General features: G+C 33.5%; 1 protein-coding gene across 2 annotated transcripts in view; it reads right to left on the bottom strand.

The window, feature by feature from the left end:
• The window catches only part of COL4A5 (collagen type IV alpha 5 chain), a 285432-nt gene that overhangs the window by 121678 nt on the left and 145150 nt on the right, over positions 1–18604 (bottom strand). For both annotated transcript variants that reach the window (XM_003799734.3, XM_003799735.3), the window contains exons 10-19: positions 17982–18044; positions 16213–16248; positions 16082–16123; positions 15832–15924; positions 14129–14182; positions 13979–14035; positions 13655–13699; positions 12082–12135; positions 9707–9748; positions 7224–7356 (exon numbers count right to left, since the gene is read on the bottom strand). In XM_003799734.3, the coding sequence (XP_003799782.1) occupies positions 7224–7356; positions 9707–9748; positions 12082–12135; positions 13655–13699; positions 13979–14035; positions 14129–14182; positions 15832–15924; positions 16082–16123; positions 16213–16248; positions 17982–18044 (619 nt within the window). The remainder of the gene's footprint in view (positions 1–7223; positions 7357–9706; positions 9749–12081; positions 12136–13654; positions 13700–13978; positions 14036–14128; positions 14183–15831; positions 15925–16081; positions 16124–16212; positions 16249–17981; positions 18045–18604) is intronic.

The following is an 18604-nucleotide window of genomic DNA, read 5'->3' as shown; positions in this document are numbered from 1 at the left end:
AGAAGTGTTCCCTTTTCTCCACATCCACGCCAGCATCTCTGGTTTTGGGATTTTGTGATATGGGCTAACCTTACTGGAGTTAGGTGATATCTCAAAGTAGTTTTGATTTGCATTTCTCTAATGATTAAGGATGGTGAACATTTTTTCATATATATAACCCACTTTTTGTTTTGTTGATCTTCTGAATGATTCTTGGGTTCTCAATCTCATTTCATTATGCTCAGATTTTGGTTATTTCTTTTCTTCTTCTAGGCTTGGGGTTCTTCCTTTTTCCAGTTAATTTAGATGCTCCAATAGGTTGTTGACTTGCTCTCTTTCTGTTTTCTGAATGAAGGCATCTAATGCTATAAATTTGTGTCTTAGGACTGCCCTTGCAGTATACCACAGGTTTTGATAGCTTATGGCTTCATGAACATTTTTTTCAAGAAATCTAATAATTTCCTTCTTAATCTCATCCTTATCCTAGCTTTAATTCAGCATAAGGTTATTTAGTTTCCATGACTTTATGTGGGTATGAAGATTTCTGTTGGTGTTGAGTGCAACCTTTAATCTGTGGTGGTCCAAGAAGATACAAAGAATAATTTCTATTCTTTTATTTATTTATTTTTTATTGTTTGGGATTCATTGAGGGTACAAAGAATTAGGTTACACTGATTGTGGTTGTTACATAAAGTCCCTGTTGTAATTGTGTCCTGCCCCTAGGAGGTGTGCCATATACCATGACCCCTCATCCTTCCCTTCTCCCCATTCTCCTATCCCCTCATCCTTCCCCTTCATTCTCCTACCCCACTCCTTGTATTGGATCATCTACTGCTTTCATAATAGAATTGAGTACATTGGATTCTTGATTCTCCATTCTTGTGATGCTTTACTAAGAAGAATGTGTTCCACCCCCATCCAGTTTAATATAAAAGATGTAAAGTCACCATCTTTTTTAATGGCTGAATGGTATTCCATGGTGTACACACACCACAGCTTGTCAATCCATTCCTGGGTTGGTGGGTATTTACATTGTTTCCAGATCCTATTACTAGGCATCTACTCAGAAGAAAAAAAACCATTTTATCATAAGCACATTTGCACTAGACTATTTATCGCAGCTCAATTTACAATACCAATTCCTATTCTTTCAAATTTGTTGAGGTTAGATTTGTGCCTTAAGATATGATCAATTTTGGAGGATGACCCATGGGTTGACGAGAAGAATATATACTCAGTTTTATTAGGATGAAATGTTCTGTATATGTCTATTAAGTCCATTTGTTCTAAGGTCATGTTTAAGTCCATTACTTTTTGCTTAGTTTCTGCTTGGAGGATCTGTTTGGTATTGTCAGAGGGGTGATGAAATATCCAACTGTTATGGAGTGGGAAGACACCATATTGTTCAGATCATTTAGGGTTCATTATATGTATCTAGGAGCATTTAGGTTAGGTGCATAAATGTTAATGATTGAAATTTCTTCATGTTTTATGATTCCTTTGACCAGTATATAGTGTCCATATTTCTTTCCTTATTTTTGTTGTTTTAAATCCAACTATATCTGCAAATAGGATCACAACCTTTTTCTTTTTCTGATTTCCATTTGCCTGGAATATTATTTTCCATCTCTTCACCCTAAATCTTGTTTTATCCTTAGAGGTTACAGCTGTTTCTTATAGACAGCAGATATTGGATTTGAGCTTTTAGAGCCAGTAAGCCAGCCTGTACCTACCTATTCAGTGGGGGAATTCAAGCCATTCGTCTTTATTGAGAAAATTGATGGGTATGGTGGAGTTTTGTTCATTTTGTTTTGAGGAGGTGCAGTGCTTAGAAGTATCCCTTGCCCCATTATGTAAGTTATGCTTTGTTCTTTAATTTCTGTGTGTGTTTACTTTGGCGATGGACCATTGTGCTGGTCATTATGAAGAATGGGTCTGAATACTTCCTGTAGAGCCAGTCTAGTTATGGCAAATTTCCTCAACATTTGCATGTCAGTAAAATATTTGATATCTCCATCACAAATGAAATATATTTTGTTTAAATTCTAGTAAGTTTTCATTTGATGTTTTTAAGTTTTCTGGTAATATAATCATTTGGTTTATAAAAAAAGTAAAACTAAAGGATTTTGCTCCATCTTCATGCCTCTTCTTTTCTTAGGATAGACTTAGGCAGACTTAGGATGTTGACTAGGATCTCCACTTTAAGGACAAACAGTATTGGTGACTAAGTATTTTTACCTTATTTTTGACTTGAATAAGAAAACTCCTGAAGTTTTAATTTCCTGTATAATCCTATAGATAGCTTGATAAAGTTAAGGTAATTCTCTTTTATTCCCAGCCTAAGAGTTCTTTTTCCTTTTAAAAAATGAATGAGTATTGTATTTTATTGACTGATTTCAGTGATTTTTCAACCAGTGTGCCAGGAGAGGATCTTATATGTGTCACAAAAATTTTAAATCATTAATTAAATTATTTTCAAAAAAAGTTTAAAGCACAGTAAGTATATTCCTCTTTTTACTTTTTGTTGATTAACATAATTTAAGTGTGCCACATTAACGATAGGTTCAATTGTGCCATGAGATATAAAAGGCTGAAAAATACTGATTTCTCTGTATCTATTGGCCTATTCGCTTTCACTCTGGTAATGTTAATCAATCACAATAATGTTGAACTATCCTTGCAATATTGAGGATAAAATATAGTTGGTTATGTGATTTAATATAGTTCTGGATTTATTTTATAATATTATATTTAGGATTATTGCTAAATAGTTTGAAATTTGTGAATTGTCTATTGACAGCTTGGTAGAAATTATCCATAAAACTATAAAACCTCCCATAAACATAATGTTTTTTCATACAGATTATTAAAATTGCAAGATTTTCTATGGTAATTTATCTACTTAGGTTTCCTATTTACTCAGAGCAATTTTAAGTAGTTTGTCTTCTGTTTCATGACAAATTTATATTTTACCTGGAATTTCAAATATATTCATATAGTTTTATAGTTCTCTTGCAAATTAAAATTAAAAATTTCAGTTTTGGCAAAAGTCCCTTTTTATTTACTGATTTTATTTGTGCCTTCTCTTATCTTTTTTTTCTTCTCTTATTATCTTTATTTTATTTGGTAAGTTTTGCTTTGAACTCTTTTCCAAGTATCGTCTTTTATTTTCCCTATTCAACTATAATTACTTAGTTTGTTTCCTTTTGTATTAGTTTTTATTTTTACCTTTACCAAGTTTTTCCTACTACTTTGTTTCTACTTGTTTCTTTCCTTGTGTTTTTTTAAACTTAGCTAATTACTTTTAGTCTAACTTTGTGATAAAATAAGGGTTCTGCTTTGGCTATATTCAATGAGTTTTGATATGAGGTGTTTTCATTGTTATCTAGTATTCAGTAGTTTATTGCTTCCACTTCTGTGCCTTTATTATATCTAGAGTGATCTATAATTGTGATTTTAATATACTAATGTAAATATTTTTGGTGATTTTTTTTCTTGTTTGTTTTTTGGTTTAAGACAGAGCCTCTCTCTGTCACCTGGACTAGAGTGCAGTGGCATGATCATAGCTCATTGCAACTTTAAACTCCTAGGTTCAGATGAACATCTTTCTCAGCCTCTCGAGCAACTGGGACTACAGGCACATGCCACCATGCCTGGCTAATTTTTCTATTTTTAGTAGAGACATGGTATCACTCTTGCTCAGGCTGATCTCAAATTCCTGGTCTCAAGCAATCCTTAAACCTCAGCCTCTCAGAATGTTAGGATTACAGACCTGAGCTACAATTCCTGGCCTTTAGTTCTGATTTTATTTCACTGTGATCACAGAGCATGGGATGCATATAATTTTCTTTAGATTTCATTCAAGTCTAATAGAATCAATTTCTATAGATATTCCATGTGTATTTGAAAAAAAATGTATCTTTTCTTCTGCACACAAAATTCTTCTCTTTCCTCCATACATACAGCTTGATTTTGTTGTTAAAATCATTTGTATCCTTGTTTTTTACCCATTTGATATGTTGGGAATTTGCTAATTTGTCCCTTGTAGTTTTTCAGTTTTCACATATTCAAAGATATAGTGTTAGATGCATAAAGTTTCATGACTATTATATTACTGTGGTGTAATGTAGTTATTTGCCCATATGAAATATGTATTATTAATGCAATTTTGCATTTAATTCTATCTCAATACTACATTGGAATTGCTAAATCAGTTTTTGTTAAATAATGTGTGCCTAAAATATGTTTTCATTGCTTTATTCTCAAGTTTTATCTGTCTTTTTGCTTCAGATATGTCTACTGTGCACTGTAAATAGATACTGATATTCCAATTTTATCTTAGACAGTGTCTTTGAAACAGTATTTAGTTCTTTGACATTTGTTAGAGTTGCTGACTTATTTTCAACTTCTTGTTATCTTATATTTTATTTTCTCTTTATTCTGTTTTATTTTTTTTTTCCAATCTTGACTTTGATCGTATAGGAGATTTTTAGTCATTTTCCTTCCTCAGTTGGTGTATAGCTCATATATTTTATTTTTATTCTACTCTAGTAGTTAGTATCAAAATTTTAACCTATGCACTTAAATCTGCATTTTTCTAAATCTTAAAGCGTTAATAATGTTTATAGTCATTGATTTCCCATTATTCTTGCTGTACATATTCCATGTTAATAATGTTTACAATTATATTACTACATTGTTACTTAGAACACTTTCAAATTATTTTCAAAGTTATTTTTAAGTTAGTTTTTAAACTGTAAATACCCATTTAGACTTTTAAGTTATTTTTTAGATTGTAAATACCTATTTAGACTTATATGCTTTACTAATATCTTTCCTAAATAATGGTTCTTGCATCCTACCCACTCCCCTACCATCACATTATCCTAAATTCACTTCCTTCTTGGAGTAAAACCTCAAGTAACAATTTCACAGAAAGCCTGAAGATGGTAAAGATTTTAGCTATCATATCTTTATGCTAAAATGATAGTGAGGTTTGATATAGATTCCCAAATTCATAGTAATTTGTCCTTATCACTTTAAAAATATGTTCCATTAAGTTCCTCAGATTCTAATTATTTTATAAGGTAATTTGTACTTTTTTTCCTCAGAGAATTTTAACAGTTTCATTTTATCTCTGAATTCTAGGCTGTCCCTACAACGTGTGTCTACTCATAGACCTTTATATTATTTTTACTTTATCCTTCTATAGTGTTTCATGTACTTTTCCCCAGGGATCTGTGTGTTTCTTAATGTTAATAGAAGGACGTTTTCAGCCATGATTTTTTTCTAATACTGCCTCTTGTCTCATTCTCTCCTTCCTAAATGCCCTTATGATGGATTTAGTAAATTCTAAATTCATCCTTTATATCTCTTAACTTTTCTTTCATACTTACCAACTCCTTAACTCTTTTACTGCATCCTGGGAAAGTTCATTATTTCAATTTTCCAGACATAATATATATTTAGTTCACTATCTTGAGATTAGTAATCCAAAATGTAGAATTAAATAGAACACACATTTATTTTCTTTCTCTTTGGAAAGATCACTGAGGGTCAGTCATCAAGTTAATTAACCACATATTTTTAAAGGAAAAGGAGCCATAATTTTCAGAGGGTGCCAAAACTATATACACATTTTAAGATAGAAAAAAAACTGTATTAAATATATAATATTGAAGTCACATGTGAAATTACAAGAGGTGTACAATGTTACTTGTATTTATCTTTTGTTATTGGCATATATTGAGTATTAAAATTTTAATACATTATTTTCCTTTACTAAAATGTGTGTATGTTTTTTTGCACCCTCTATATGTGTGACAGATACTGTACTAGATGCTTTTGAAAATTTTACATAAATCCCAACTATCACCTTATTTCAGAGAATATCCAAATACATATGCTAGACAAGAGCAGTACTCAATTTATGACCAAATTAGAAATGCTCCACTATACTGTGTATATTCAAAGGGAATAATATAAAACTCAGTATTGAGCCCTAAGATTTTACTGTACAGCAAAATCACCAAAGAGATTTCTAGTTAGATGTTTCTGGAATTCTAAATGAATAGTGCTATGTACCATTTTTATACAGTAAATCTTGCAAAACTAGGCATTAAGAGGACAGCATCCTCTTCTCTAACAGCAACAGCATTGTGAGGATTCAGCCACTCAATTACAGAATTGTTTGGTATAATTTATTAATAATAAAAGGTACTTCAGTTAAAATGTCTAACATAAAAAGATAAAAAACAATGGATGTTGGTAAGGATTCAGAGAAACATATATTGTTTGTGGGATTTTAATTATCACCATTATTGCAACAGTATGAGATTTCACAGAAACTAAAAATAAAAATATCATATGATCAACAATCCTGCTGCTGGGCATATGCCCAAAAGAAAAGACATAATTATGTCAAAAAGAAATCTGCACTCCCATGTTGACTGCAGCACTATTCACAATAGCCAAGATACGGAATCAACCTCAGTGTCCTATCAATGGATGAATAGATAAAGCAAATGTGGTATACATGTATATACATATGGAATATTATCCAGCCATAAAAAGAATGAAATCCTGTCATTTGCAGCAACATGGATGAGCCTGAAGTACATTATGTTAAGTGAAATAAGCCAAGCACAGGAAAGACAGATCTCACATATCCTCACTCATATGTGGTAGATAAATATAAAAATAATTGTTCTCATAGAGATAGAGAGTAGAATGATTGTAACCAGAGGCTAGAAAGGGTGTGTGATGGGGAGAGATAAAGAGAGTTTGGTTAATGGATACAAACATACAGTTGGACAGAAGAAATATGTTCTAGTGTTTGATAGCATAGCAGAGTGTCTATAGGTAACAATAATTGATTATATATTTCAAAATAGCTAAAAGAGAAGATTTTGAATATTCCCAAAACAAAGAAATAATAAATGTCTGAGATGGTGGATATCCCAATTACACTGTTTTTATCACTACACATTATATGTATGTCCACAAATATGTATAATTATTATGTATTGATAAAAATAAAAAAGGCACTATTCAATTGGGCTTATTTTTAAGTATGAGTGAAGAATTTGGTGAGAAAGAGTATAGTAAGAGTTGGGAAGTATCTGTCAACTAAAAAGGACTTTTGTCTTCTATTGCCATGTTTACTTGGAACCAGTATGATAAAATGTACACATGGACTAGTAAAGATCCTATAAACACCAGAACATTAGCACACTCTCTTTTACCTGGAGGTCCGGGAAGGCCAGGTGGACCCTGTATTCCAGGAAATCCTTGCTCTCCTTTTTCTCCAGGCAAGCCAGGTAACCCAATGTTTCCTTTTTCTCCTACCGTTACACCAGTCCCAGGTCTAGGAATTACCTTTATTATAAAAGAAAAAAATAAAGGAACTCAAAGAGGAAGAGACTTGTTTGCCAGAAAATATATTTGGCAGCTACATGTGGATGCAACGCGATCATTTTCACAAATTGCTCACATGTAAAATCATTAACTAGACGACCTACATTATCAGTCACATTCTATATCACTGCCATACTCCAATTGATTAGAAATTGTTCAATACTAGTAACAATATCACCATCCTTTTGAGCCCAGACTTCAAAGCTAAAAGTATTTTTGATGTCTCTTATAATTCACATTCAATTCATTCCAATCACCCAAGCCTGACAAATTTTTTGACTGAAATTTCTCTCCAATTTGCTCCTTTCATTCCTGTTGCACAGCTACTATCCTCGAGTTACACTTGGACTATCAGATGCACCTCTGAGCTTGTCCCCTTGAATTTAAATCTACTGATAGGATATGCTTTCTCCAAAGCCAATTTTTCTGTGTTAACTACTCTGCTTAAGGACTCAGAATTGTTCACTACTCCTTACTACATCTGATGCTACTGCCCTGAACTATGTCAAGTTACTTCTCAATTACAATACTTCTCTCACGCATTTTATCGCCTATTAGTTCTAGCAGTAACTTTTTATTAGAATGAAGTCTGATTATTACCACTTTTATTAACTCGCACATTCTTGCCTGTGCCTTTGCATATGTTATTGCAAACATCTGAAATCCCTTTCCAAATCTTTCCCGTTATGAACTCTTACTTCTTTCCTCCTTTAAGAAACAAAACTCATCTCTTCAAGGAAAGCTTTATTGAATAAACCCAACTAGCTAATCATTTCCCTTTTTCTTTCTTTTCTTCTTTTTTTTTTTTTTTTGAGGGCAAGTCTCACTTGGTCACCCTAGGTAGAGTGCCATAGCATCATCATAGCTCACAGCAACCTCGAAGTCTTCGGTTCAAAAGATTCTCTTGCCTCAGCCTCCCAAGTAGCTGCCACAACACCTGGCTATTTTTTTTTTTTTTTTTTTTAGAGATGGGAATCTTACTCTTGCTCAAACTGGTCTCAAATTCCTGAGCTTAGGCAATCTACCCACCTCCACCTCCCAGAGTGCTAGGATTATAGGTGTGAGCCACCATGCCCAGCACTATTTCCTTTTATCACAATCTTCTCAGAATTCAGTACTTAAGTCTGTTCTAGAAAAAAAAAAAATCATACCAAATAAAACTAAATATTTAAAATTTCACCTCATAGACTGACAAAAGTAAATAAGCTTCATGTTAAAGAAGTTGTCAGACTGAGGTACACATCAACACTTACTGGCAAAGTGCGATATTTTGTCCTGCCTCTACTAGATATAAGAAATATTCACGTTCACCATATAAGAAAAGGGGATGAAAAGCTGTGAGATCTAGCACTAGAATGGTAGTTCAAAAGGGAATGTGAGCCACTCTGTAAGACTGTGCTCTTAAAATTTCCATTTCTTCTGATAGTTAACAAAATCTAACCATCTCACTTTACAAAGAGATTTTCTCCTGGAGAACTGAAACTCTCACTTTATAATGAAAGTGAATAAAAATGATCTAAAATCTTCTTTAATTGTATCCTCATTAGATTTAATATAGTCTTAAATATTAACATCTGAGATTCACTGTGGACAAAAAATTAAATTAATGTTACTAAAATGTCTGGACATACAGAATAGGTTTTACAGTACTCACGCTATCATGGCTTCAATGCTGTCTAAAATCAAGAGTCTTATCAATTGGAACCACAGGAAAACCAATATGTCAAACCTCAGCTTATTAAGACTGGAAATATATTTGAGTTAAATTTCACAGTGAACACATACATGACAGAAACTCTGTAAATCCCCCCAATTACTCTTCCATAGATTAGTTTCCTACGTTTGTTATTAAGAGCCCCTAGAAAGCACGCACTCAGGAAAGGAAGAGGTGTGAATCAGACAATTACAAATTGAGAAAGCCTATTAGAACCAAATCCATGTTTCTCCTGAACTCTGCAAGGGAAAGGACCAATCCCCATCTTCCCAAGTTTCTTTTATTGAACCTTTGTAAGCAACACTTGCACCACCTGCTGGTTGACTGAGAAATGATGAGGCAGTCATGATGCAAACCAACCCACCATCATCAATTTGGATCTTTTTTAATATGGAAAAGTAATATACAGGTAGTACAATAAAAAAATCTGGAGGTTAAAACAACTGAAGTTTTTAGATGTAAAGTCTTTTAAGCCAGTAGAGGTCAATACTGAGTTGGAATTTTCTGCATTGTAAGGAAAAAGTAGGGAGTATATAATTAAGTCAAATAATAATATATTAACAAATGTGATAAATGAAAACTAAAAAGAAAACTTACAAGTCCAGGAGGCCCGGGTGGGCCAATGTCACCTTTCTGGCCCTGTTAAATGCAATTATAGAATAGGTTAGTAAAAAAGAAATCACATGCAATCAATTTCCTCAAGAACATAAGAGATATTTTTCATTAAGACCCAGAAATCAATAATAGAATACTTCAAATGAGAAATATAACATAAGGTAATGAAACAATACTGGGCTAAGCCTAGGAAGACCTGTGATATTTTCTTTTTCTTTTTCTTTTCTTTTCTTTTCTTTTTTTTTTTTTGAGACAGAGCGTCAAGCTGTCCCCTGGGGAGAGTGCCGTGGCATCACAGCTCACAGCAACCTCCAACTCCTGGGCTCAAGCGAGTCTCCTGCCTCAGCCTCCCAAGTAGCTGGACCACAGGTGCCTGCCACAATGCCCAGCTCTTTTTTGGTTGCAGCCGTCGTTGTTTGGCAGGCCCAGGCTGGATTTGAACCTTCCACCTTAGGTGTATATGGCTGGCGCCTTAGCCACTTGAGCCACAGGTGCCAAGCCGACCTGTGATATTTTCTCAGATTTACTATGAAATTTTAAACAAATAAATTAACCTCTCTAGTTTGTACTATGTATAAAAAAATAAAAATTTGGGACCAGACTTCTGAGGTATTTCTAGCTTTAATATTCTTTCATTTTAAGATTTCTATTTTCTATAAAAGCATACATACTCTATGAAGAAGACAGTGGAAAAATGGTACCACCAGAATCAGTTAAAACCATTGATTTTCTTTACATTTAGCCATGTTCCTTTTCATAAAACTAGTCAAGGGCATAAACGTAGTGTCATTTCTACTAGTGACAGATATTTTAGAAGTAATGGGCTTAACTATAATCATGAATAGTTAATATACCCTAATTGCTTTTATGAGTTTGCTCCTAGCTAACAAAAAACAAATTCAGAAAAAAACTTTTATTTTTAATCAGTAGCTACAATAGGGTGAAGTATTACTTTATTGGCCAAGACTAACGGATAGTCTCTCCCACACCTCTGATTTTAGACTTGTTTATAGAAACCTTCCATCTACGTACAAACTCTTTTTAGTTTAAGGAGTTATTCTATCCTTTTACTTTACTTACTACCTGCCAAAAATAAAAACAACCGTGTGCTTTAAGTATTCTCTACCTCCATTATTCTAACTGTGCTTGTAAGACCAAGCTAGAACTTGGATCTAGTTTATCTGGTTTATAGATAAACCACCATTAAATGATGTGCCCTCTGGGTACATTCAAGTTCATATGTAGTAACACCTTTCCCTCATTGCCTGGAAAATAAAGTCTTTCAACTTGCTTTTAATACAAAGCAATTAAGAGACCAGAGGGATTAGAGAACTGGATATTTTGTGACCTGCCAAAAATAGAGTAATTGTGTGCTTCATATATTCTTTTGAAAGTCACTTTTAAAATAGGTAACTAAATAAATAACCTCAGTCAGGCTGCTTTGGCTCATTAAGAAAAAATACACAGAATTAGTCACAAATTTATAGGCAATTGTATAAAGAATGGAAATGTTTAGTGAAGGTGTTCTAAATTCACAGCTATAAGCCTTTTAGTATGAGGACCTCACTAAAATAGTGCTGAATACTCTTTCTAGAAAACAAAGGTTTTGCTAATACATGCTCAAAGTAAAGGCAATGATTTTTCACGGTGGAAATGTTAAACAGTCCTTCATGTATTTCTACCCCATGGACTATGATTTAGGGCAATGAAAGAAAATTCAGAGAATGTGGCATAAAAGAAAAAGAAGGAAAAGATGGATAAAGAAGGCATGTTTCGCTGTGGTGGGTGCCTGTAGGCCTGTAGTCCCAGCTACCCAGAAGGCTGAGGCAAGAGAATCGCCTAAGCCCAGGAGTTGGAGGTTGCTGTGAGCTGTGTGATGCCACAACACTCTACTAAGGGCGATAAAGTGAGACTCTGTCTCTACAAAAGAAAAAAAAAGGCATGTTTCAGTTCAGCACCTGTAGCATAGTGGTTACGGCGCCAGCCCCATACACCGAGGCTGGTGGGTTTGAACTTGGCCCAGGCCAGCTAAACAACAATGACAACGGCAACTAAAAACAGCTGGGTGCTGTGGTGGGTACCTGTAGTCCCAGCTACTTGGGAGGCTGAGGCAAGAGAATAGCTTAAGCCCAGAAGTTTGAGGTTGCTGTGAGCTGTGACGCCATAGCACTCTACCGAGGGTGACAAAATAAGACTCTATGTCAAAAAAAAAAAAAAAAAGGAAAAAAGAAAAGAAGGCATGTTTTGAATACAGAAGTTAGTTATATAAAACATATTTATATATAACTCAGTTTTGGGAGAGAAAAATATTCCTTATAAGAATAAAAACAGGTACTTTAAAGTATTAAAATTCTTACCTTTTCACCACCTCTTCCAGGTTCACCAGGATAACCAGGATCACCAGGCAAACCCTTTAAAACATAGAGGACAGTGTATGACATCAGCATAAATGGTAGAGACCTCCCCAAATTCTCTCCTCCTTATAAGCAATGAGAATACTGGTAGAAATGGTCAGTTAGAATCAACTTTTTTAGAACTGTGGAAATTAACTCAAGCCTATAGCAATCTAAGAACACTTTCTCAAAATAAAAAAAAGACTGAAACTGGGTAAGAACACAGAGTTTTGTGACGTTTAACTTACTGTATTCCCATTACCTGGCCTCGCAATCAAGGTGAAAACTAGCAGCCTAGCAGCTACTGGAGGCAAAAACAGAGGATTGGAGCTATGTAAAAGCCCCATTCCCAGAGCACTGTCAGAAGATCCCACTTGCAATGCTGTCTGGGGGTTTGACCTAACTTGGGGTTTCTACAGGCAAACTGAGAACAAGAGAAGAGTCTCCCTGTCAAATACCCCTCATTTACTAAAAACAATCAGAGGCAATTGCTGAATATCACCATTGCCTAAATTGAGACAAAGACCAATTGTTCCCAAAGAAGCCAGAAACTGAGTCCCTGAACTTATCCCTTCTTATATTATTTTATTTGTTTAAGCCTTTTATGAACTTAAGTTCTAAGTTAAGGATTGTCTGTTGAGTAAAATCATTGTGAAACCAATTAATCTGATTTTAGTAACTACAAATTCCTATCTTGCTAAAAATTATCCCTTTCCTTTGGAATGTCCTACAAATTTCATCAAATGTTGTCATTGAACCCTCATTTAATGCCCACTCTGGATTCTCTTGATACTGAAGGTTCTTGAATTAACATTCTTGGACTTGTATATTTTTATTCCCCTCTATTTTGGTAGGAATTAGAAGAATTTCCTCTCAAAACTTTTATTGAAAAAACTTATGGTCACACAAAAACTTACATATGACTGTTTACAACCATTTTATTCATAATGGCGAAAACCCAGAAACAACCAAAATACCCTTCAATGGCTAAACAGATAAACAAACCATAGTGTATCCACACAATCAAATACTTTTCAGCAATGAATATTGATACACAGTATAATACATTATGCTCTGCGAAAGAATCCTGATTCAAAAGGCTACGTACAATATGACTCCATTTATGTGACATATTAGAATAGACAAAATCATAGGGATTCTGAACACATCAGTTATTACCAGGATGCTGGGGTAGGGGTGTTGATAAGTATAAAAGAGCATGAGGAAACTTTTGAGGGTGATGGAACTGTTCCAGATTATGCTGGTGGTGACACAACTGCATGTGTTTGTCAAAACATAAATGGTACAATAAAAATCATTCATCTTACTGTGCATAAATTACATCTCAATAGATTTGACTTAAAAATAGAGGAATCTCAAATTCATATTCAAAAGAGAAAAAAAATATGTAATTTCCATTCATTTAAACTATGAATATTTCTAAATCCCAGACCCATTGTCATCCTGCTTCTCTACCACTACCTATAAATGTTGTCAGCTTTGGTAGTGAGGGGAGGGAAGGACCTTAGTTACTTACTGGAATTCCTGGTTGGCCATTCTCTCCGTCTTTTCCTGGTTTACCCTATAGGATACAAAGAAATAATGGGGTACTGACACAAATTTGTTAATTGGGAAGTATGAAGTTAAAGAAATTAAAGAAGTTAAAGAATACACAACAAGCTTTATTCCTATCTTAGGCTATATAAGTAGAATTTTTAGACTTTAATATTATAAATAATCCGTATGTCAGTAGTGATATTGTGAGGCAATGAAGGTAAGACTTTGGAAGAAGGAATAAAGTCATACACAAGCGCAATTTAGGATTTTTTTGCAGAGAGTTATTAATAGTCATAACACTTACTCTCTTGCCTGGCTCTCCTTGTTCACCTTTCTCACCTTTCACACCACCTGGAGGACCCTGTACATACAAACATAGTTTCACATTGGTTCATAGGATACTGTGTACCACTAATTTGCATTAATTGATGCTAAAGCATTTTAGATTACTTACTGGAGGACCACGTATCCCTGGAGGTCCAGGAGGCCCTCGGTCACCAGGAAGTCCCTATATAGTAATAGCGGAAAGGAAAACAATGTTAATACTAAAGTATGTACTCTCCTTCTAACTACTAGAGCTAGCTAGGAACATTTTTAATATACTGAACTATAGACTCATGTAGTTTAACCAAAGATAACAGGATATTTCTAATTCAAAATTAAAATCTGCTAGGCAAAGAACCTAGAGACATCTTTGCTCATTTCAATTAATTTCTAGTGTATATATAATCCAAGCTTTGAGGTAAATAACAAGACAAAACTTAAAATCAAAATGTTAATTATTTTTATTCTTATAAAATATTTTATAAAATGCAACAGTACCTAAAACTAGGAGATTTGGGGGCCACATAGCACACATATACAGAGGGTGCCAAAAACATATACACATTTTAAAAAAATGTAAAAAAAATGGAAAAACTGTATTAAGACTGTAATACTCTCTATATACTGATAATGTTTTTCATCTTGTATGTTGTATCTTGTACTCAAGTCACATTTGACTTCTGTAATTACAAACGATATACGGTATCTTAAAATGTGTATACAATTTTTGGCACCCTTTGTATTTTGGCAGAGAGGTAAATGGCCCAATTCACATTGATGATAAGAATTTCAATGTAACTGTTCCTTTATTTTAAACTTTCTTATTAGCATTTAAGGTAAACAAAAATGCACATTGCTTTTTTAAGGGTGGACCAGTATACTATAAAAATATATTTGATCTTTTCATCTACTCTTATAAAAGCAAGGTATCAACTAACCATCTTTATATATACAACAAAAGTTTCAGAGTAACATCTTACTCCTTTCATATCAGTAAAACGTAGAAAACACAGTCATCTAAGACAATGATCATTTACCTTATTATTGCCTAACTTTATACATGAATGCAGCATTCAGATAGTCAAAAATTATAAATAACCCAAATGTCCATCAGTTGATGGATGAATGGGTAAGCAAAAAATGGATTATCCAGAGAACAGAATGTTATTTAGCGATAAAAAAGAACGATGTACTGATAATGCTACAAAATGGTTGATCTTGAAAACGTTATGCTTGTAAAAGAAAGCAAACACAGAGGACTACACATTATAATATATGACTCCATTTATATGAAATATCCAGAATAGATAAATCTACAGAGCTAATAAGTAGATTACTGGTTATCTGAGGCTGAAGAATTGGAGGAGAAATACTGACAATTAATAGGTATGGAGTTTTAGGGGGACCTAATAAAAACTTTCTAAAATTACATTGTGTTGATGGTTTCACTACTCTGTGAATCTACTAAAAAAATTGAACTGTACACTTTAAGAGGGTGAATTATATGGTATGTAAATTATATCTTTCTAAAAATTTGATTATTTCAAGTCCTTATTATTTTTAAAATACCTTCATATATAACCCCTTTCAGCTTATAAAGCATTTTAATGGATTGCCATTTCCATAACAATATTATTTTTAGCTTATTAATCTTTGTTTTATTTTATTTTTTCCAGCTTTACTGAGGTATAATTGTCAAATAAAAATTTTACATATTTAAAGTGCAAAACATGACATTTTTATGTACATACACGTTGTGAAATGACTAGCACAATAAAGCTAACTAAAAAATCCACTGCAAAATTTTCATTTATTTCCTCCCTACCTACTTACCTGATCTCCTTTCTGAAACTCTACATCAATTGGTCTTTTCTGTTCACTGATCTGTCCAGGTGGCCCAGGTGGGCCCTGAAGACCTTGCTCACCCTGTTTACAAGGTAAAATAAGACAGTGATATTTCATAATCTACCACAGATAATAACACAGCATGTGAGCTAACTCAATTGCAAGAAGCAAGAGAGTCCAAATGACTATTAAAGGAAAAATATAAAGTTTGCACAACCAATTCTCTTTCTTTACTCACCTTCTCACCCTTGGGTCCCTGGAAATTTAAGCCCATATTCCCCTGAGGAGAGAAGTATCGATTTAAAATCTCATTGACAATAAGGTAAAGAATCCACATCAACTAAAAGATTTGAAGAAAAAGGAAATTACCTTTGGTCCTGGAAGTCCTGGTGGACCAGGAGGGCCCTAGGAATAGAAGACATAGGAAAGGGAAAAAATGTTATATTTATAAGTTTATTTTAAAAATTATTTGGTTTCATATAAAGTGAGGAATAAAAAAGCCCTTCAAATAGTATTTTCCTGTTTCTTTTCCTCTTTTTTTTAGTCAGAGACAAACATTTAAATTGATTAAAACAAACTAAATGAGTATGGAGACTTCTGGTGACAGAATGGGCATGGGCAGGGGAAGAAATTTAGGACAAGTAGAGGCAGAGGAGTAACACCAGTGCCAAAAATCAATTAAAAACTTAAACCTCAAGGGTAGTGCCTGTGGCTCAAAGGAGTAGGGGCCGGGGTTCAAAACCAGCCTTTGCCAAAAACTGAAAAAAAAAAAAAACAACTTAAAATTTAAACCTCAACAAAAGTATCAAATTTTTCAAATCAAAATTATGAGTAAATGAAACAATGAATTCTCCTCTAAGAAGCTTGTTTGTTTTTTAAATCCAGTTTTATTTTTATGCAATCTGACTTTATATACTTGAGAATGTTTCAAGGTTTAAAAAATTAAATAGGCATGTGTCTGCTCAAATATATTGCCTCTTAATCTCAACGGATCTATTTATTTATATATTGTACCACGGTGGCATTTCTGAGATTTCACTTGTTGAATCAGGTTTAATTGAAAGAACATTCAGAAGGATAGAGTGAACTGGTTAAGTGGCCACAAGAGTTAAAGAAATCCAAGATGTAACAACATACCCAAGGCACATCAATGTTTTTAATAATAGAGTTAAGAAAAAGTGCTATAAGTTCAGAGTCTCACACTTTGCAGGAGTTCTATAACTAAAATAAACGAAATGAAATGGTTTTCTCATTCTCGCCCATAGAGTAACGGGAAGGCAGAAATACAATCTTTTTTGGTAGATTCTTCTAGTATTTACCGAACTTTATTTCCGTCATTCAAAGAATAGAAGACCAATTGTCACAAACAAAAATGTACAATCTGTAAAGGTATAATGAAAACTGTCACTGAAATATATGGTAGATAAGAGATAAAGTGGCACATGAGAAATTACTTTTGACTGAAATACAATTTTCTTGCCCTTTTAAGAGGGCAACAGTAAAGTTCTAAGCCCAAAACCTGACTTAAATGAAATCTAAGTATGTCAGACATAAAAAATACTTAGACTTTATTAGATTAGAAAGTAAGAGTGGCCATGGAAGTGATGAAGTAATAGAACTGGTTGCACATTCAGGGTATTTAGACGTTTTTGTTTCTCTCTTGGGGTACACAAACCTACGACCCATTGCAGAGTGAGGACTCCCTCACTAATCCTACTGTTTTGTCCTAAACCCCTAAGAAATAAGAGCCAATTTTTTGTGAAGCCCTACTTTGTTCTTTTTAAACAAAAATATTGCAAATTAAAGAAACATGTTTCATCAAGTGACTAGAAAACTGCCTTAGAATATTTCCTAACATGGCTAGACTTGACTTCAATACTGAAACGTAAGAGACAACAGAGTACTTTATTTTAAATCTTTTCTCATTATTACCTCATTTCTTCCATCTATAAAATGGAACTATTACTTAGAATGCATACTGTTCACCTTCTCATTATAAAATCACCCTTAAATAAGAAAATTATAGATTATGAATATTGGAAATGCATTATTCTTTTAAGTATTATAAACAATATTAATAATTGTGAAATAAGTCTGAAAGAAAAGGATGGGAAATGAAATTACAGAATGGAGCTTACCATCAAACCTGGTGGTCCTGGGGGACCAATTGGCCCTGGTATACCAGTGGGACCAGGTGGGCCCTATTACAAAGAGAATAAAGAAAAAGATGAAAAAAACCTAGCCCCTCTGAACTAAATGGCTAAAATTTAAACCTAAGTTGCTGTTAGAATTCTGTTCTATAATTCTGCTATGAGTGAAATTTAAAATTGTATGAGGATAAAAGGATTAAATACCTATAAAGATAGTCAAAAGTAGCTTTCAGAAAGCTTATGTTTCACAGTGTCAGATAACAAATGTAGGATAAACACCTAATTAGAAAAATTTACAAAATAAAGTGATAAAGTTGGGCATTTAGTGGAGCTTTTAATCTAGAAAAGGGAAGGGAAAGGCTACTTCTTCCAAGGTACCTTTTCGAATTTTAAATTAGGTAAGTTTAAAGACAGAGGGAAAAGACAATACCTGGGACAAATGATAAAAAGATTATGGACTATAATTTGTCATCTTAAAAAACTGAAAATTTTTATGGCCTGCAATGTAGAAAGTCTCTACTTAGATATAAATCCTAAACTGTTTTGTAACAAAACAAATTGTACTATGTCCACAAATGGAAAGTTACACGTCAGTGAAACTGAGTGAACTA

The sequence above is a fragment of the Otolemur garnettii genome, unplaced genomic scaffold (assembly GCF_000181295.1).
Source record: "Otolemur garnettii isolate 467f Iridium unplaced genomic scaffold, OtoGar3 scaffold00155, whole genome shotgun sequence".
Taxonomy (NCBI): domain Eukaryota; kingdom Metazoa; phylum Chordata; class Mammalia; order Primates; family Galagidae; genus Otolemur; species Otolemur garnettii.
Note: the sequence above shows the minus strand (reverse complement) of the source record. Positions and strands in the feature narration are given on the sequence as shown.